The sequence below is a fragment of the Uloborus diversus genome, chromosome 9, assembly GCF_026930045.1.
Source record: "Uloborus diversus isolate 005 chromosome 9, Udiv.v.3.1, whole genome shotgun sequence".
NCBI lineage: Eukaryota > Metazoa > Arthropoda > Arachnida > Araneae > Uloboridae > Uloborus > Uloborus diversus.
Window position 1 is genome coordinate 55,047,118 of NC_072739.1, and position 22,147 is coordinate 55,069,264.

The 22,147-nt window shown below is 33.1% G+C and overlaps 1 protein-coding gene across 1 annotated transcript; it reads right to left on the bottom strand.

Annotated features, from left to right (window-relative positions):
* Window positions 1–20,015: 20,015 nt before the first annotated feature.
* On the bottom strand, window positions 20,016–20,573 carry LOC129230225 (E3 ubiquitin-protein ligase makorin-1-like). The gene has a single exon (XM_054864627.1). It carries the CDS (start codon window positions 20,571–20,573, stop codon window positions 20,016–20,018), a length of 558 nt encoding a protein of 185 aa, XP_054720602.1.
* Between the last annotated feature and the right edge of the window lie 1,574 nt (window positions 20,574–22,147).

The window sequence follows — 22,147 nt, forward strand, 5'->3', positions numbered from 1 at the left end:
TTCCAAGGCTGCATCATAATTACTTTCTGTTAATGCGAATCCGGAAATTGCTTTAGCTGCAGCACCACCTACTAAATTCTTAAGGTAAATAAGCTTCTCAATTTTAGATAAGCCGCTATTTTTATCTATTGCATTTTCAAACTGACTAATGAATTCTAGCCAATACCTGTGGTCACCGTAGAATTTATTAACAGTTAGCTTTGGCAATTTAATCGACGATCTAGTTTCTTGATGTACTAGACTACTAAGTTCCAATGTTGAATTTGATAAATTAGCGGGATTAATAGTAGGAGGTACAGCCGGAGGTGTTAGAGCTGCTATTCTTTGAGTAATTTGACATTTATAGAAAATTAAATTTTCCATGAAGTCTTCACATTGTTGCACCTCTTTTTCGATATCTTTTGCTTCGATTACATTAAGAAGCTCATTATCAGCCACTTTAAGACAGTCAATTTTATCAATTAACTGATTATATAATACTTCTAAATTACGCACATTAGTTTCATTTACTAAAGTGACGTCTAAACTTTTAACGAACTTAGTGGCACTGCATTTAAAGCGCTTTACGCTTATTTTTTATCTTTTCAGCATCCATACTAATTGACATACAAATTGAAAACAAATAACTCACCCAAATTTCTTCAGTTACTATATCCAATGGTATGAAACAACAACGATGTCAATATAACATATCACTACTCGACGAATTGTAACTATCAAATGGCTATGAGTACCTTGCGGCCGATGCACCATAAAAAAAATGTTAAGGCAACTATCTAAAAACTAAATTAACTTTATTTGGATTCTACATACGAAAGGGCTTCCAAATTGCCCTTGCTATTCGAATTGCCACGAGACGACCAACATCAACAAAAATCAAGCTATCGAATGCCACGAATCCACGATACATGAACAGAAAGACATCTAACTAAATTGAGCCAAGAAGGGTTGAAATTTGCATATCGAAAAGCGCCCTCTTGCGCACAGGTATACTCGAGGATTTTTATGGAGATTTTCCACATACACGAATATTCGGGATAACGCGTATATATACGGGTATGCACAAAACTACTCGTTAATACATGTTTTTACTCGTATATACAAATGTATACGAGCATAAATATGTTTTTAACGTATTAACGTACAAATACAAATGTACCTCTGTACACGAGTATACTCGGGTTACTCGTATCTATTCGCATATTCTCTTGTGTACACGAACATACTCGTACATACTTGTCTTTTCTCGTATATGCTCGCATAAAATTGTATGTACAATCTTAAATACAAATTCTCCTCTCTGCACGAGTATACTCGGGTTGACACGCATCTATATGCATATTCTCGTGTGTACACGAACATACTTGTATATACAAATACTTTCTCGTATATGCAAGCTTAAATATGCATGAACACGTAGAAATACAAATGTACCTCTTTACACGAGTATACTCGGAGTAACACGTATCTATACGCATATTTTCATGTGTACACGTACATACTTGTATATACACGTATTTAGTCGTTTATAAACGCATAAATATGCATATACACGTAGAAATACAAATGTGCCATCGTACACGAGTATACTCGGGTTAAACAAGTATCTATATACCTATTGTCGTGTGTACACGTACTTACTCGTATATACACGTATTTTCTCGTATATGCATGCATCAATGTGTGTATACACGTTTAAATAGAAATTTATCTCTGTGCACGAATATACTCGGGGTAACACGTATGTTTACATATATTCTCGTGTGTACATGAACATACTTGTATATACACGTACCTTCTCGTTTATGCACGCATAAATATCTATATATACGTACAAATACAAATGTAGCTTTTTACACGAGTATACTCGGGGTAACATATATCTATACGCATATTCTCGTGTGTACACGAACATACTTGTATGTACACATGCTTTCTCATATATGCATGCTTGAAAATGTATATACACGTCGAAATAGAAATGTACCTCTTTACACGAGTATACTCGGGGTAACACGTATCTATACGCATATTCTCATGTGTACACGTACATACTCGTATATACACGTATTTACTCGCTTATAAACGCATAAGTATGCATATAAACGTAGAAATACAAATGTTCCATCGTACACGAGTATACTCGGGTTAAACAAGTATCTATATACCTATTGTCATGTGTACACGTACTTACTCGTATATACACGTATTTTCTCGTATATGCATGCATCAATGTGTATATACACGTTTAAATAGAAATTTACCTCTGTGCACGAGTATACTCGGGGTAACACGTATGTTTACGTATATTCTCGTGTGTACATGAACATACTTTTATATACACGTACCTTCTTGTTTATGCACGCATAAATATCTATATACACGTACAAATACAAATGTAGCTTTTTACACGAGTATTCTCGGGGTAACACATATCTTTACGCATATTCTCGTGTGTACACGAACATACTTGTATGTACACGTGCTTTCTCGTATATGCATGCTTGAATATGTATATACACGTACGTCGAAATAGAAATGTACCTCTTTACACGAGTATACTCAGGGTAACACCTATCTATACGCATATTCTCATGTGTACACGTACATACTCGTATATACACGTATTTACTCGTTTATAAACGCATAAATATGCATATAAACGTAGAAATACAAATGTTCCATCGTACACGAGTATACTCGGGTTAAACAAGTATCTATATACCTATTGTCATGTGTACACGTACTTACTCGTATATACACGTATTTTCTCGTATATGCATGCATGAATGTGTATATACACGTTTAAATAGAAATTTACCTCTGTGCACGAGTATACTCGGGGTAACACGCATGTTTACGTATATTCTCGTGTGTACATGAATATACTTTTATATATACGTACCTTCTTGTTTATGCACGCATAAATATCTATATACACGTACAAATACAAATGTAGCTTTTTACACGAGTATACTCGGGGTAACACATATCTATACGCATATTCTCGTGTGTACACGAACATACTTGTATGTACACGTACTTTCTCGTATATGCATGTTTGAATATGTATATAAACGTCGAAATACAAATGTACCTCTTTACACGATTATACTCGGGGTAACACGTATCTATGCGCATATTCGCAGGTATACACGTATATAAACGTATTTTCGCTTGTGTGCACGCATAAGTATGTGTATACACAATTAAAAGCAAATTTACCTCTGTACACGAGTATACTCGGGGTTACACGTATCCATATGCATATTCTCTTGTATACACGTACATACTCGTATATACACGTATTTACTCGCTTATAAACGCATAAGTATGCATATAAACGTAGAAATACAAATGTTCCATCGTACACGAGTGTACTCGGGTTAAACAAGTATCTATATACCTATTGTCATGTGTACACGTACTTACTCGTATATACACGTATTTTCTCGTATATGCATGCATCAATGTGTATATACACGTTTAAATAGAAATTTACCTCTGTGCACGAGTATACTCGGGGTAACACGTATGTTTACGTATATTCTCGTGTGTACATGAACATACTTTTATATACACGTACCTTCTTGTTTATGCACGCATAAATATCTATATACACGTACAAATACAAATGTAGCTTTTTACACGAGTATACTCGGGGTAACACATATCTATACACATATTCTCGTGTGTACACGAACATACTTGTATGTACACGTGCTTGCTCGTATATGCATGCTTGAATATGTATATACACGTCGAAATAGAAATGTACCTCTTTACACGAGTATACTCGGGGTAACACCTATCTATACGCATATTCTCATGTGTACACGTACATACTCGTATATACACGTATTTACTCGTTTATAAACGCATAAATATGCATATAAACGTAGAAATACAAATGTTCCATCGTACACGAGTATACTCGGGTTAAACAAGTATCTATATACCTTTTATCATGTGTACACGTACTTACTCGTATATACACGTATTTTCTCGTATATGCATGCATCAATGTGTATATACACGTTTAAATAGAAATTTACCTCTGTGCACGAGTATACTCTGGGTAACACGTATGTTTACATATATTCTCGTGTGTACATGAACATTCTTTTATATACACGTACCTTCTTGTTTATGCACGCATACATATCTATATACACGTACAAATACAAATGTAGCTTTTTACACGAGTATTCGGAGTAACACATATCTATACGCATATTCTCGTGTGTACACGAACATACTTGTATGTACACGTACTTTCTCGTATATGCATGTTTGAATATGTATATAAACGTCGAAATACAAATGTACCTCTTTACACGATTATACTCGGGGTAACACGTATCTATGCGCATATTCGCAGGTATACACGTATATAAACGTATTTTCGCTTGTGTGCACGCATAAGTATGTGTATACACAATTAAAAGCAAATTTACCTCTGTACACGAGTATACTCGGGGTTACACGTATCCATATGCATATTCTCTTGTATACACGTACATACTCGTATATACACGTATTTACTCGTGTATGCACACATAAATATGTATATTTACTTAAAATTTCAAATATACCTCCGTACACGAATACACGCGGGATAACACGTTTATATACGTATATACCCGCACGTAGTCGTATGTACACGCATTAACTCGTGTATGCTTGCATAAATATATATATACACGTAGAAATACAAATAAGCCTCTGTTCATGTGATATTTATATTTTACGAATTTAATCTGAATTAAAAATTTAATCAAATCAATTTGATTACTTTTAATCTGATTACTTTTAATCTGACTAAATTCAATCTGATTAATTTAATCTGAACTAAATCAATCTGAACTAAATTAGTTTTTTTAATCAACTAACGAGTTAGTTTAAACTAACGTTAATCTTCTGTCTGCAATTGAATTAAATTTTTAAAATATTAGTCTGAACTAAATGGGAGTCAGATTACTTTAGTCAACTAATCAATCAATTACAAATTTAGTTGATTTTTTTAGTTGATGCCCAACACTGCTTTCTAGTACCTGATCAACATTTTCCAAAATAGCTAAAATCGCAAATTGTTTCAAACATATTTTTTTAATATTTTAAGCTAATTTCTAGAAATAAAATATTCCTCACACATCTAAAAAAATTAGATGCGTAAAAAAAAAATAGCAACACCTTCTAAACAAAGCAGCTAATACACTTTTTTCCAATAAAAAAAAATTCTTTAACAGCTTTCAGAACGAAAAAAATTATAATTAAAATTAATAAGCTCATTAAAATAATTACATCATATCAAAAAAAAAATCGTTTCTTTTTCCCCTGTTGCCGAAAATAATTTTTTAAATTAATACGAAATTTTATTTACCAAAATAAATAAAAACAATAAAATGTCAACTTAAAAAAATACTTTTCATTGTCAAAAAAAAAAAAAAAAAAAAAATCGTCTGCGCATATCTTTATGTAGAAACATAACTGATTTCGAGTTTATTCGCCAAAAACTGAATACCTAAATTAAAACTTTAGCATGAAAATAAAAACAAGTCATATCAACAATAATTATTTCACAGTTAAAACCATAGCTGCGGGGTCGGAGTCAATCTCATTTTGGGATAAAGGAGTCGGAGACGAATATCCAAGAATCGGAGTCAGTCATTTGTACTCCGCGTATAAATTTTTGCCAAAGCTACGAAGTCGGGGAGTAGGAGTCCGATTAATTGTCGGGCACAGGAGTCGGATTCGGAGTCAGATGCCCCTAAATTCTCGGAGTCGGAGTCTGGAGTTTGGCGTCAGGAGCTATTTCCAACAAAATTTGTTTGAAATAAATCCGTTTTTAGGAACGGAATCTACATTGACCATGGGTGCTAATGTTAAGTTTTTTTGAACTGTTCAAAATTTAACAAAAAATAGTTCAAATCAAAAAGTGAAATATGGGAATGAGTGTCCTCGCCGAGATCTTTCGAACAAAAAAAAAAGTTTGTTCGAATCGGACTATTCATTCAAAAGTTATTAGGGGGGGGGGGAGGACAGACAGACAGACCGACAGACATTCTTCCCCATCTCAATACCCTACTTTCCAATTTTTAATTTTACGATATTATTTAATTATTTTATTTATTTTTGACTTTTTTTTTGTTTTTCGCGATATTTTTAAGATGCATTAGGCCTTCTTTAATGCTTTTTTCTTCTTTTTCTGACTTTTACTGAGAAGTAGACTAACAAGAAGTTCCGTCTAGAGCTATACGAGCCAACTTTCCCGTATACTCATACTATTTTCTAGTACCTGATCAACATTCTCAAAAATAGCTAAAATCGCAAATTGTTTCAAGCATATTTTTTTTAATATTTTAAGCTAATTTCTTGGAATAAAATATTCCTCACACATCTAAAAAAAATTAGATGCGTAAAAAAAAAAAAAAAAAAAAAAGCAACACCTTTTAAACAAAGCAGCTAATACTTTTTTTTCCATTAAAAAAAAAATTCTTTAACAACTTTCAGAACGAAAAAATAATAATTAAATTTAATAAACTCATTAAAATAAATACATCATATCAAAAAAAAAAAAAAAAAATTGTTTATTTTTCCCCTGTTGCCAAAAAAATTTTTTTTTAATTAATACCAAACTAATTTACTAAAATAAATAAAAACAATAAAATGTCAACTTTAAAAAATACTTTTCATCGTCAAAAAAAAAAAAAAAAAAAATCGTCTGCGCATATCTTTATGTAGAAATATAACTGAGTTCGAGTTTATTCGCCAAAAATTGAATACCTAAATTAAAACTTTAGCATGAAAACAAAAACAAGTCGTATCAACAATAATTATTTCACAGTTAAAACCATAGCTGCGGTGTCGGAGTCAATCTCATTTTGGAATAAAGGAGTCGGAGACGAATATCCAAGAATCGGAGTCAGTCATTTGTACTCCGCTTATAAATTTTTGCCAAAGCTACGAAGTCAGTGTCGAAGTCGGGGAGTCGGAGTTCAATTAATTTTTGGGCACAGGAGTCGGATTCGGAGTCAGGTGCCCCTAAATTCTCGGAGTCGGAGTCTGGAGTTTGGCGTCAGGAGCTATTTTCAACAAAATTTGTTTGAAATAAATCCGCCTTCAAGTACGGAATCTACATTGACTTTCAGTTTCCCCGTAGGCGCTAATGTTAAGTTTTTTTGAACTGTTCAAAATTGAACAAAAAATAGTTCAAATCAAAAAGTGAAATATGGGAATGAGGTGTCCTCGCCGAGATCTTTCGCACAAAAAAAGTTTATTCGAATCGGACTATTCATTCCAAAGGTATTAGGGGGAGACAGACAGACAGACCGACAGACATTTTTCCCCATCTCAATACCCTACTTTACAATTTTTAATTTTTCGATATTTATTTAATTATTTTATTTTTGACTTTTTTTTGTTTTCCGCGATATTTTTAAGATGCATTAAGCCTTCTTTCATGCTTTTTTCTTCTTTTTCTGACTTTTACTGGGAAAGCAGGCTAAAAAAGAAAGAAACCAAGATTGGATAAACCTAAAAGAATGAAGAGCTGTAAAGACTTCATTCTTGACATAGTAATTTATTTGATGCACTCCCTCTTGATCCCCCCTCCCCTTTTTGGGGAACGGGGAAAGATTAATTGAAATTTTAATGCAGGAAAACTGAAAAATTGTCTCCAAAATGGTTATTGCTTCATTATTTCTTTGTTATTCATTATTCATATTCGAAATTCATATATTGGGGAAAATATTCTTTTGTGATTCCGATGTAAAATTTGCTTTACGGACGATAATGCGCACGAATAATGCAAAATATTGCTTGAGTTTACATGGTCCTAGAGGCGCATTTTGTTTCCAGTATTTTAAAGGTGCATTTGAAGCTTCTAATTGCAGCCTAGGCCAATCGAGAGAGATACAGTGAAGCTCTGGTAACTCGACAGTCGGCACGCGGATAACTCAGCGACTTCAGTAACTAGATACTGATTTTTCAAGTGGTTAGCCCGAACCATTGAACTAATGCAGCGTTTCTTATTTCTTTTGATAAGTGGAACCCTTTTTATTGTCCACTTTTTTCGTGGAACCTCTGGTTTGTCTTCAATAGTGTAATTTGAATACAACATTCTGAAAAAGGTTTATTCGTAATAAAAACGGTAATTATTTTAAATGATAAGTTTTTAAAAACTAACTTCGAAAACCAACAAAAATATCTATAAACCTGTTTAAACAACTCAGTATCAAGCAAAATTTTAATGAGATGAGTGGTACTAGTTTTAATATCTGCAGATGAACTTAATATTAGTCTTTACAGACGGAAGTTAAATTCTTATGGTTTAAGTATAGATTTAGGTAAATAGTTTAGGTTTTAGGACAGGTTTAGTAAGTCTGTTACTAATCTTCTTTTATTGTTGTTGACGCATTTAAGTCGAGCATACCGTTTTATACATACGTGTATCTAGTTACGGAAGATTAAGGCACTAATAGCGATTTCTGTGGAAATTGTGTGTGTGTGTGTGTTTGGGAGGTGGGGGTATTCATCTTTCAAACCACTCCAGGATTCAAATGGGAGATGTGGGTATTGACGACCAAATGGGTTTTCAATCCACAATTAATTTGGATATTTTCTCTGTTAATGATTCGAAAAAGACTGATTCAAAGCTTCGCTCGCTCAAACCTTATTTTATTCGATCGCTGAAGGATCTCCGTGGAACCCCGGGGAAGGAGGGTGCGGAACACAATTTACGAAACACTGAACAAATGCACAAAGGGGAGAGGAAATGTCTGCTGAGTGCAACATCACGAGTCAATTTTCCCTAGCTGTATGACGGCGTGGTATAGTTACCAGGAAAACAGGGTGGATGTCCTTGAAGCAAAATTATCATTTGTACCATTTTTAATGGGCTTTTTGGTTTTATTTTGGAATAGATAGGATTAGCGAGACCGTGCCTCTTACTATTCGGTACTTTCTGGCAGATTCTACCTATTACGAATGATATAAATGACGTTTCGCTTCAAGATCATCCACCACCTATCCGTTGTCAAGTTTTAATCTGATTTGGTGAATCAGTTGTTCTCAAAGCATAAAAAGGGTTTACTAATCTAATATGGAACAACAACATGTTTTTTGAAAAATGGCTCTTTCTAGGCTCTCAATAAAGCTTTCTTCATAAGATTTTTAGGAATCTTTCCTTCTAAATCTGGAGTGCATAAATACTGAATGAGTGTGTCAAAAGAAAGGGGGGGGGGGCTCAATAACAGTTCAGAAACCTTGAAAGAAGAAACGAAAGAAAATATTTGCAAAAATTGTTCTATAAACTGAATGAATTCATGCAAAACAAATTATTCTTTCCGTTGAGGAAATATTTATGACAGAGATATCATTTTTTATTCTGTTAGACTTGATAAATACAGTCAACTCTCGATGGCTCGAAGTGTCAAGGGACCGGCTAAAACTTTCGAGTAATCGGTAGTTCGATATGTGGGAAGTTCCTTTCATAGCCATCTAACCAGGAAACCACACCATCAAGGAAATTCGAAAAAAATCAAAATTGGTGGCATTTGGAAGAGCGTTGTAAAATATGTCTATGGCACAAATATTATGAGCCCTCGTGACCCCGTTATCAAAATGTGAGGTCCTAAAGTCTGCCGAAAATTTAAGTAAAGTCATCAAATTTAGCGAGTTTCGTTCATAAATGGAAGGTACGGCGCGAATTCAACACCTGCATCTGACAAAACATCTCATTACCATTTTTGGTCTTTACCAAAGTGCGTGAAAAATGTTTTAAGCAAATACTTTGCTCGGGATAACTACCGGGAAAGAGGAGAAGGGGTGGGGGGTAGTGACACCATTAAAATTTTTAGGGGTTGCTTTTAGGGATATTTTCCCCTCGTCTGTGGGTTGCCTTTGTTTGTGGGGCCTTCCAGTTTTCCAGTTTCTAGGGGGGGGGGCATTATTTCTCTTGGAGGAAATTGGCACCCCACACTGTAAAAAAAATTCGGAAACGTTTCTGAGTATATCGTGCAGCTGCGGTTCATGAAATTTTCAAAAACGTTTCTGAGTATTTCGGAATTCTCTTTCTGTAATGTCCGGAAACGTGTCTGAGTATTTCGGAATCCTCTTTCTGTAATGTCCAGAAACGTGTCTGAGTATTTCGAAATCCTCTTTCTATAATTTCCAGAAATGTTTCTGAGTATTTTGGAATCCTCTTTCTGTAATTTTCAGAAACGTTTCTGAGTATTTCGGAATCCTCTCTCCGTAATTTCCAGAAATGTTTCTGAGTATTCTGTGCAGCTGTGGTTCATGAAAGTTTCGAAAACGTTTCCGAGTATTTCGGAATTCTCCAAACAATTTTCAAAAACGTTTCTGAGAATTTCGGAATCCTTTTTCCGTGATTTTTTCTAAAAAATAATTCTTTACTATAGTATTGCATGCCATATCAGTTTCAATTCTTTCATATCTAAGAGCAATGAAACAAGCAATTTTAGAATTATTCGTGGATTTTTTTTTTCTGAATTTCTAATGACAAATTGCATGGTTAACAGCATAACATATGCACAGTTATAAATTTTTGAAAATTTATGAAATAATATAGTAGTTTCATTCATAATCACAAAATCGTCGGGGGAGGGAAGGGGAGTACTTTCTCAAAAGTGGGATTGTTTGTTAAATAATATTAAACTTCAGTTTTTCTCTCAATATTTTCAAGACAAAATTATCAACATATTGTATTTTTAATGCAGAACTTAAAAACATATCTTGTATCAAACTTGATAGCTTTTATTTTCGGATAAAATTTGACAGAACTTACCTACACTTTGCGTTCCGAAATTCGTTCAAGTCAAGTCAATTTCTTTGACGAACAAAGTGTACCGAAAAGTACCAACAGAGAAATTGATGGATTTAAATATGACACCAAAGTCCCCCTGCTGGAACCATTCGGGTTTATTCTTCTGTTCTTGCCCTTATCTAGTTTATCACAAATATAGATACTTAATCAAAATAGGTTACTGATTTAGAGTGTGCGCAAAATGCATTATATATTTTATTTATTAAAACATTGAACTCTATTACATGATTATTCCATTTCATATATACGAGAGTCCCCCCCCCACACCATAAGAGTGATGGTGCACCCATAAAATGACATAAAGCGCCCCCCACCTTAAAAAAAGCAACCCCTTGAAAATGTCAATGGCACAGTCTGCGTGGTGAACGCCCCTCGTCTTCTCACCATATGTGCATTGCATATTAATAACATAGTATTTAAAAACTGATCACTTTTAAAACGATGACATGAAATAATATTACTTTTTATTTCAGCATGTAAATGCAGCTGTTCCATTTTTGCCACTGACTCATTCCTCCTGAGTGTCCTACATTAAACTAGTATATCCACGAAGGAAATGTTATTTTCGGAACTAATGTAAAGGAATTTTTTTACTGTTAACCACATTTAACAAAATGAATAAGCAGATGAATTAATTTCATAACTATGTTCTTACTAATACATAACATGGTCATTTTCTAATGGTATAAATATTTTTAAATGAATGAATAAATTATAATAAAAAAAGATAAATTATACCGGCACATTTTTTGTGAAGCATATTACAATACTAGAAAATATTTGCATTACCATATTTCTAATGAATTAAACAATTGATTTTTTTTTCTTTTTGAACCAAAATGTATGTACATCCAAGTATTTCGAAATAACTTTTCTGTGATTGCTTCTCAAATATAAATCTTACTTCTTTTGCGTAATTAATCAGTTTCAGTTGGTTACAACGAATAGTACACCGCGCACATAGGTATGTAGGATAACTTTAAATTAATTCGATAAACCCAAAAACAGTTACAATTGGAGCCTCATCAAATGCAAATCAACAAAAATATAAATGTATATAACAACATGTTTTAAAATATTCATTAATACTTACAAGTGAACATGAGCGGAAGAAAATCTAAGTACCTCCATTACAACTGAATAAGTAATCCAAAGGGTTTCGTTTCATTAAGTATAAACACGGGTGTTGAAACTATTCACGCTTGAACACACAATATATATCTAATTATGGTCGCATTGGAAATTGTAAAGAAGCAAATGGTTATTAACTAACTTAATAGCTGCGTACATCGTCTAAAAAATCAAGGGCAGTCCAAAATGCAAAAGCGTAAAATTAGTTTCGACACATTTTACTACTCTCTAGACATGAAATAACAAGCAATCCAATGCTAAACAGTTGCTAACTGCAGCAACCATAGATAAGAAAAAGGAAGTTCTCGTTATTTCCGACTCATTGGCGCCTGTGTTGGAAGGATGAAATAGGATTCGAAGCGTTGCGTCATCACTTCCGCTTCTAGATATCTTGAAATAACAAAAAGCTTTCTGAATATTGAGGAGTTCGCTATTGGATGAAGGATTCCTACTATTTCGGAAACGTTTCCGATATATCTAGAAACGTTTCCGAAATTTGTTACAGTGCACGATCAAACTCATCAAGTGGAAAGTTTATCCAGAGATAAGACAGCTTTAAAACAAGATTAAATTTAAGTTTTATCTTACTGGTGATGAAAGCAGGCCCACAACTTAAGAGGGTCAGGAGGTGGCAGTTGACTCCCCTGATATTCAAAGAAAAAGTATTTACACGTATTAGCTAAAGTGTAGTATGGTTGGGGAGGAGGACGTGGGGGAACGCCGCCACCGTCATCCGAAATGTTTGGGTTTTTTATTGTAAAAACAATGCAAATATAATGTAAATTGATTTCAAACCGCCTTTCTCTCTCTCTTTCTTGGCGAGTCCCCTAGACCGTAAGATGTGTTCCACCAAACATTTTTGTGTATCTTTTCCATTTTTCATTTTTTTGCTTTTTTGTCATCTTTTGTGCATCAGCTTTAGTGTACAAGCTTTCTTATTTGATTTCCTTTTAAAATTAAGCACGAAAAGAACGTTTCTCTCTATGGAATCCGAAAAGCGTTTCTTCAAATATCTCAAAAATTCATTTTTGAAGATACTGCACTTTAACTTCTCACGGCAGAATTGACCCTTTCCCCAGTAAAATTTGGAAGAGACGGGCAGGATAAAAATATATTTTTGCATTTTAATGCATTCTAAGTAAATTTTACTTCAGTAATTAAAGTGCTAATTACAACATTATTGATGTACTATATATTAAGTATTTCTTATTATAAATCTTATAAGTATTAATTATAGGTATTTCTTTTAGTTTCTGTAAAAAGGTAATTTGTATACTTAAGGTTGTAACTGAAAAATTTTAATTAGCAGATGGGTGTTAAATATAAATAAGGTGTATAGTAAAATAAAAATTAAAGAAGCCTGTTGAAAGGGAAAACAATATATACTAGTAACTCTGACAAATATGATACTGAACAAAATAATGATTAAAAGATGGAAAATTGTGGCACTAGAAAAATTTCATCAATTTAAGTCTGGTACAGACACTGCAGCGGTCAAACTACTCCGAAAAGCAAAATTGAAAAGGTGTCTCAAATGGAACTGGTCGAGTTCGTAATAACCCAGACTTGTACCAGGCAAATTGTTTCATGTCCGAGTATTGTGGTGCACTAATCTGGAAAGGAATTAGCGATTGTAGTTTCATTGAAACAAAACCCATAAAAGTTATTCCAGTATTTTAAAAAATGAATAAATAACGTGCAATATGTTGTGCATTTACGTTATGGCCACTTTTGCCTATAGTGAAAGGTTTTGTTCAGGCGACAGGAGGTGTTATAACGAACGTCGATTCTATTAATAGGTTTTAAGAATAGAAATATTCCCTCTATCCGTGATGTAATTTACAGTATCAATCATTTTGAAGTGCACAATATTGACACTTACTATCCGTTAGTTCCAATTTAGATTTTTTTCCATTTTGAATGGAAAATTAAATACTTTTCCTTACACTGGTCAGACAATAAAACTTCATATATTGATTATGACTTTTAAAAATATATAAATAAAAGAACCAATATCGTAATCCATGACCATTTTATTTCAGCATCAATGACTATCCATTTTAATATCTATGTACAGTATGAGCTCAAATTAACCTGTTTTTTGTACTTATTCATAGTCATTCTCCCATATTATGAAGAACTACTTACAAGACATTTCCTTAATAATTTACTTAACGCACTTAAAATACAGTACTATTCCGAAATGTATTATTATCACGAATTAAACTCTAAAATTTATGTTCAATTTCGTTGTAAAGTTCTCATTCCTCTGAATAAAGTTATCTACTTTCCACTTCATAAGATTGATGGTGATTCTTTAATTTATCACGCACATGCAAAAGATAAATGGAAAACATCTTTCACAGATATTTCAGATGACCCAAAACTGAAATGAGATGCCTTGCAAGATGCAGACGATGAAATAACGCGGTGTTTTAAATTTGTTGCCAAGTCTTTAAATTTTACGATTTTTCTTAAGGTTTTGGCAGACTTTAAAACCCCTATGCATCATAAATTTACATTTTTACGTAATGTAAATATGAAAACAAGAACTTGCCAAAATACTAATATCTTTACTTCTATTTGGTTCCACTGATGGAAGTTACCGTATCATTTCACATTGCAGAGTTTATTATTGTTTGTCGAAGAATATTTTGCGTTAACCACAATGCATCACACATTTAAATTTCGAATAATTTTCAAAGGTTGAAACAACTCTGTTACAAATGCCACAATCCAATACTAAAATATCTCTACAGTACTTAAAAATTGAAAATTGCCATAACATGTAGCCATTCACGGATGAGATACCGCATGAAATATTTTTTAAAGCGTTGAGTGACTTTTTAGTCACTCTGTACAATTATTTCCACTCTGATGTGTAATATTTTGGTAAAATATAGTGTAATAATTGCCAAGAGGTGCACATGACTTTCATGGGAGAAATTACATTTTATTAATTTCGAATATTTAATTGTGTTTCGTGGATTCCTTTGTGGTTAACCACTTGCTAAATTATTTAGAACTTGCAATTTCATCAAATTTTTGATTTAAAATTCGCACGACGTTGAAAACTAGTTCAAATCTATTTGATTCTATTTTATATAAAAGATCTCATTTATGAGAAAGGAAGAGCACAGATGTAAAAATTTTTGATCCCCGTCGTTTTGCAGCCTCTGTTTTCCCCGCGCAGGAAATTTCCTTTCTCCATTCTTCCCTAGTTCCCATTGTTTCGCCGACTTGAAAGCTCAAAATGTCTAAAAAGAGCGGTGAGGGCAGAGGTATTTCCTGTCGGCAAATTGGTTGAGACATAATTACGTTTCCAATGCGAAAGACCACACTCTAGCCGTCCTAACTCTAGCCCAGTTTTTGTAACTAATTTCAAAACCAGCTCGCGGCGGTGACACTGATGGGCAAAAACTCTTTAACTTGCAGGAATCCTAAACAAGTCGACCTTTGTGAAATATTTTTCTTCCGAAATTATTTCGCTTTGACCATTTCTGGAAATTTTACTTTCAGACTTCTTAATCAATCAATCCATTCTTTTATGAAAAGAGCTCTTTAGATTTTAGAGCGGAGGTATTCAATTTAATTTTAAAAAGTGAATTTGTAAAATATAAATTAAGTTTAACACTGGGAGATTTTGCACCTGAATGTATTGCTTTGAAATAAAAATTGACCAAAAGTTATAAGTCTTTAAACGCTTTAGGCTCTTTTAGAATCAGAAGATATCCGGAGGTGAATGGATTGAGTGAAATTTTTCCAAATTGAAGTCTTAAAATTAGTTTTAGTCAATCTTTGGCGGTGTTGGAGATGGTAAGGTGAACAGGTTTTTGAGTCTACAGACTGAATACAGAGAGATTTTCAAAATTCAATTGAAAATGCAATCTTGGTAAATTACGGAAAATAAGGGTTATGATTCTCCTCCCGAAATTATTTTTGAACATAAAGTCAATTTTAGGTTATATATTAGTTAGGTCAAAGACAATGCCCTTACAAATTAGTTTCAAAAAAACAATTTTAGACTTTCTTTGGTGATTTGTCACGTTGAGGAAACGAGAAATGTTTAAATAAAGTTCCCATGCGTGAAACGCGCTAAAGCACTTAGAAAAATTGAATTTCTGGTCAAATTTGAGATACCACTGTCATTTCTAGCTACACATTTCGTCATTTAGGCTTACTCATTCCCAATATGTACCAGAGCAATTTAATAAGCCATTTAACTGCACTACGTTACAGCTTTGTAATAAAACATTGATATAAATTTTGTTTACTTTGCTACACAAACGTTTATTGTCACATAACATAAAAATATATCTGGAATAAAGTAATTTCTGAAGTATGTCTTTCAAATTCTTACGTTTTTGCATTTTTGTGAAATTTTAAACGTTAATACTTAAGTTTTTATTTATTTATTTTTATTTGAGAAAAATTTTCAAACATTAAATAGTAAAACAGTTTTTCCTGAGCATATTTATCATTACTTTGCAAACGTTTAAACCGTTTCATTAAAAGTCAAATTAATGGTTAATAATAACTCTTCTTAACAGCTGGCAAGTGTCAATACATATTGAAGCACCGTGAATTCTTTCCAACAAACGGAATACAACTATACAAATAGAAAGAAAAAATCCATTGTAGTAAAGATTAAATTTGCAGCGAAGATTATCAATTTGTGTTTTACAAGTTTAGTTTAGCAGATTTTTTTTTTTGGTTCTAAACGTTATTATTATTTTAAACCTTAAACAGTATGTGTTTCTTCTTTTTTTTATATATCATTAATATTCAGAACAATTAAAAGCAAGAGCTGCCCTTAAGTAATGTCACACTTGTTTCTAACAAATTTGAACCCCCCCTCCCCACTCCCGCTTGTCACAAAGTACCGCACTTCACCTACTCCCCTTTCCTCCACTTGTCTCATGTCGCGCTGTTTTTCAGAAGTATATTATTGTTATAAAATGTCCGATAGCACACTTCTACGAGTAGCTATCCCCTCCCCCATCGACAAAAATTGTCAATTTCACGAACCCCCTTCCCTCTTCAAAGCGTGATATCACTTGTGGACGACCACCAAGCAATGAGGAATGTTTTGGTATTGTCTTTCAATGCAAAAATTTTGAGCAAAGAATGGTCAAAATGTAATCAATAACATAACACAATAACAAAAACAAATGTGCAAAATATTGCAGATAAGTTTTTCGGAGTGACAAGGAGCCCTTTTTCCAATATAAAAGATAATAAATAAAGATGAAAAGATGTCCAACAAACATTTTTGCCGGATAGCTTTACATTATAGTACATAGGCGATACATTGAGACGTTAGGGAAACTGGGTACTCTCCTTTGGAAATTTTTGGAAAGTATATGTTTGGGGAAAATACAGGAAGCGAGAGGGTTCGAGGGCACACAACCTGAATTTTTTGGATTTGAGGGTCTAAAAACGCAATTCTAAGCTATTTTTGAGCAGGAAAGGGGAAGGAGCACTAAATTCTGAAGCTCTAAAAGCGCAAATCCTATAACGTTTTTAAACTATTTTTTTCTTTCTATCAATCGAGACTATCTTTAGGAAGATCTGATTAGAGAGGGAAGAGGTTTACCACCTGGAAATTGCTTACAAGTGATGTACAAAAATCGCTATTTTAAGCAATGTTTGGCCAAGAAGATACGAAAAAATCAGTCTCCCATTAATGCTTCTGAAACTGAAGTTCTAAAAGAATAAATTTTATTCATCTTGAACTCTTTGGTCTCTTGTTACAGGGGGGGGGGGGGGTCAGTCAATTTGCTACCCTCAGAAGTTTCCACTCGGGACATGAGCCCCTAGATTTGTCCCTGCAATCAGAGAGCAAAAATTTGAGGGCATGACAAAAAAGAGGAAAAGCCTGTAAAAATGTTTTAATCTCAGAGGGGGAGGGGGGATTGAATTTTAATGAGATAATTATTTTCAAAAGAACAAAACTAATTAGCAAGAAGGCTTTAAACCTCGTTAGTATTTTTTTCTTTAAGCGAGGATAATGAGCTGTCAAAGAGGATTTAGCTCTCTTAAGCCCTTCCCTTTTAACTTCGCCCGTGCCCTCCCCGTAAAATATTGTAGAAATTTTTAAAAATATATAAAATTTCAGAATTAAAATATTAATGTTTTTATAATTTCTTTTTCTTTTTTTTTTTTTTTTGAATGGCAGGATTTTTTTTTCTTTTTGAAATATCTTTAGGCTTCAGTGTAAGGCAAGTGTTTCTAACTATATAATAATTTGGAAAGAGAAATGAATGCTCATTCATTAATTCAGAAACCATGAAACTACGACCTTACCTAAAAAATCAAAATGCTTTTTTTACTCCACATAACATTGAGATAGAAGAGTATATATGCATATACAGGAAAAGTAACGAAATTATGAAAAATAATCAAATGACATTAATTTCGTTACTTTTCTTGTATATGCATGTATACTCTTCTATCTTAATATTATGTGGAGTAAAAAAAAAAATTTCATTCTTTAGGTAATGTCGTAGTTTCATGGTTTTCTGAAATAATGAATGATCATTTATTTCTCTTAACAAATTATTATACAGATAGAAACACTTGCCTTACACTGAAGCCTAAAGATATTTTTAAAAAAAATCGTGCCATTCAAAAAAAAAAAAAGAAAGAAATTCACACAAAAATATAACTAATCCTATATCCTACAGCAAAAAAAAAAAAAAAAAACACCTGGGTTTCACACAAAAAGATCATTTTTACTGCTGCAAAAAAAAGTTGAGATTCACAAAAAACCGAGAGTCATACGAAAACATAATTTTTCCTGCCACAGAAAAAAAATCTGAAATTCATAGAAAAATTAAATTTTGCCTCTTGCAAAAAAAAAAAAAAAAAAAAAAAAAAAAAAAAAAAAAAAAACTAAAGATTTATACAAAAAAGGAAATGTTTAATGCTGCAAAAAAACTGATTTTTTTAAAGTATAATTTTTAATGCTGCAATAAAATTTAGATTCACACATAAATATAATTTTTTCTGTGTTAACTTATCTTTACTCTTGTATTGTAATGTCTGGAGTAAATGTACATTCTCATTCCTTAGGTAATGTCGTAGTTTCATGATTGGTTTGATGGTTTTCTGAAAAAAATGGTCATTCATTTCTCTTTTCTTTTTGCTAAAAATTATTAAATAATTATATAACATTTTGCCTTACTGCCAAAATCTTAAATTATTAGGTATTAGAAAAAAAGAACTGAAATTTATGCAGAAATATATTTTTTTCTGCTGCAAAAAAACTGAGATTGAAACAAAAATGTATGATTTTTCCTGCTACAATTAAAACTGAGATTCGTGCAAAAATATAATTTTTCCTGCTACAATAAACTGAGAGTAATACAAAAAAGTAATTCTTCCTGCTGCAAAATATTTGGAATTGATTACTAAATTCTGTTTTGTACTTAAAAAAAAAACAATGCTATATTTACACTTAAAAATATATTTATTTTGTATTCAATATAATAATATTTTCGTCAAAGTATATATAAAACTACACAAAATAATTCCATGTAAATAGATAAACAGTATTATTTTTCCGTGAGAGACAACATTTTAACGATAGACAACCAATAATTCAGATTTTGAATTTCATTGTATTGCACAAAATACTTGGATCACATAGCGGTAGAAAATTCACCGTTCGATTATTATTTCGCCGAAAAATTACGTATTAATGTACGCACCTATAATAACTCTTAAATCAAATGCACCATATATGATTTTAAAAAGGAATTAAAAAATGACTACTAAAATAAGAATTAGTAAACATTACAGACCACAAAGCTAACATTTCAAAACTTTAAATCATAGATTAGCGAAATTCATACATACTTATTCAATAAAATATTTCCATGAACCCAATTTAGTTGATTAAATATACAGAAAAAAAGGAAACAATTTAGTGTTCAAAAAATAATAGCATAAAATAAGCTCAGTCACTGAGTGAAAATGTCGATATTTCGTAAAATTCAAACGATGCTTTAAGTTCTAACTCGAGACTGTAGACTGTTTAAAAATCTCCGTCTAAGCGTATAACAACACGGTTCCCGAACGGATCGTAGCGTACCAACCAAGTTGTGTTGGTGGATCCGAATAAGTTATTCCTATTTCTGCGATTAAATCTTACACTCGATGAATATCTTGCACCAGATGGCAGAACACTTGCTTCGTCATGGTCATAGAGACAGTTCTCACCTTCTGCACAGACACCGTAATGCTTGTAAACTTCGCAGTCGAGGCATTTCATCATGATTCTGTATTCCTCAATTAATTTCTCCTTTTCCAGCGGATCGGTGATGTGTCGAAGGCACGGAGCGACGACATCAGAATCCCTCCGGCAGGTCGGGCAGCTCTTCTTGGGTCGACGAAGCTCGGGAGGCAGGTCGTCTTGGTTCACATTTCGCCATGCTTCGATGCAGCTGAAGCAGAATGTGTGATTACAATTCTGCATAATTCCAAACTTTCTGTCCGTCACTTTCTCTGAGACGTTTTCCAGACATATTCCGCATAAGGTATCATTTTCCTTCACTGCATCGCTTGCTTTACTTTTATTTGAAGAGTTTGCCATCTTTACTCCAACAACTGATGAAGCGCAGTAGAAACGTTTAAAATTTGCAAGGATCCAAGCAACCGCAGAAAAAGCAATGAACAGTGTCAATCACTACAAAACTAGAAATAACGCTCGTAACTCTCCGAACCAGCTGTAGATTTAACGTACTTAGCACTTGCTCGCACTCCAACCAAATAAAATATACGCAAGTGGGGCAGACTCAATTCGTATTTCGAAGTACCGGGTTTCTACTACATTTAACATGTAGGGGCTTCTGGGGGAACAGGTTTCCTTAAAAAGCCAGAGTTCAGCACGTTTTGACTGACGGGGCAGGCGTGCGGAAGAACTTTATGATTGTTCTCTCCTTTGCTCTTATCAGTACAATTCAAGAACGTGGAGAGTGACCTCACAGATGGAATCAAATCCAAGCCAAATACTACAAAATAGCTGTTTATACTGCCCTTTGAGGGAACTTGTATCGATATTTTTTGTCTACTTTCCCGCCTTTTACTTCTTCGAACTGCGAGAAAAGCTTCTTCCTCCTGATTCCCCTTCTCTTCTGTAGGTTTCTGAAGGATTACAATTAAATAAATATTGGAAAAATTCAAAAAATCAACATTGAAAATTAGATTTGAATTACCGTTGTCCATTGCAATTTTTTTTTTTTTTTTTACGAATCAGCTTGTTTATTTATTATTTATTTTATTTTACTTATTTTTTTGTTCTATGCAAATTTGCGCTTTTTTAGCGTTGCTGTATATTTCTTTTACTTCTTATCTCGCAAGCATTTATTTATTTCATAAGTATGATTTATTTTTGCGAATATATATTCAGTAGCGTCACTACCATTCTGGGGGGTCGATCTTCCCTGGGTGACACTCGAAGCTGATTTGGTATTTATCAAAAGTTTAATTACTTGATTCTAGATTTTTCAAAAACGAATCTGAAATTATATTTAATCTTTCAGATTTCAAAGAAAACCGAGAACAGTATTGCGGGTAAGTGAGGATGGGGGATAAAACAGATAAACCGTGAAAATGGTTGGTGCGGGGGACTTCCGGGTGCAATATCATGCGGGAAGGGGCATTTACATATGCTTCTCGGGCAAATTTTACGTAAAATGCATTATAATTCATACTTGTCTTTTAATTTAAACTTTCATTCCACCACAAAAATTAAAAGGATTTGCTCCTGGAAAATGAACGAACTTCATCTTTCTCTACATTGCATAAAATGAAGTATCCAAAAAACGTCTGTTTGTTTAAATGCACAAAACTTGAAAAGTACCCAACCGATTTGAAAGTTGGTATTCTGGAGAGAAAATAACTTTCTTGCAAGGTAAAATGCTTTCTTGCTAGGACGCGGTCTGTGCTGCTTGGGGGTGAGGGAGAAGCGACATAACGAGTTAATTTAAGACATTATAAAAAAAAATATTTTTTCTAATTCTAAAATTTCATGTATTTTTAAAAATTTCTACAAAAAAGGGCTCCCTCCATGTAATATTTTACGGGGAGGGCATGGGCGAGAAGTTAAAAGGGAGGGGGCTTAAGAGAGCAAAGTCCTCTTTGACAGCTCATTATTCTCGCTTAAAA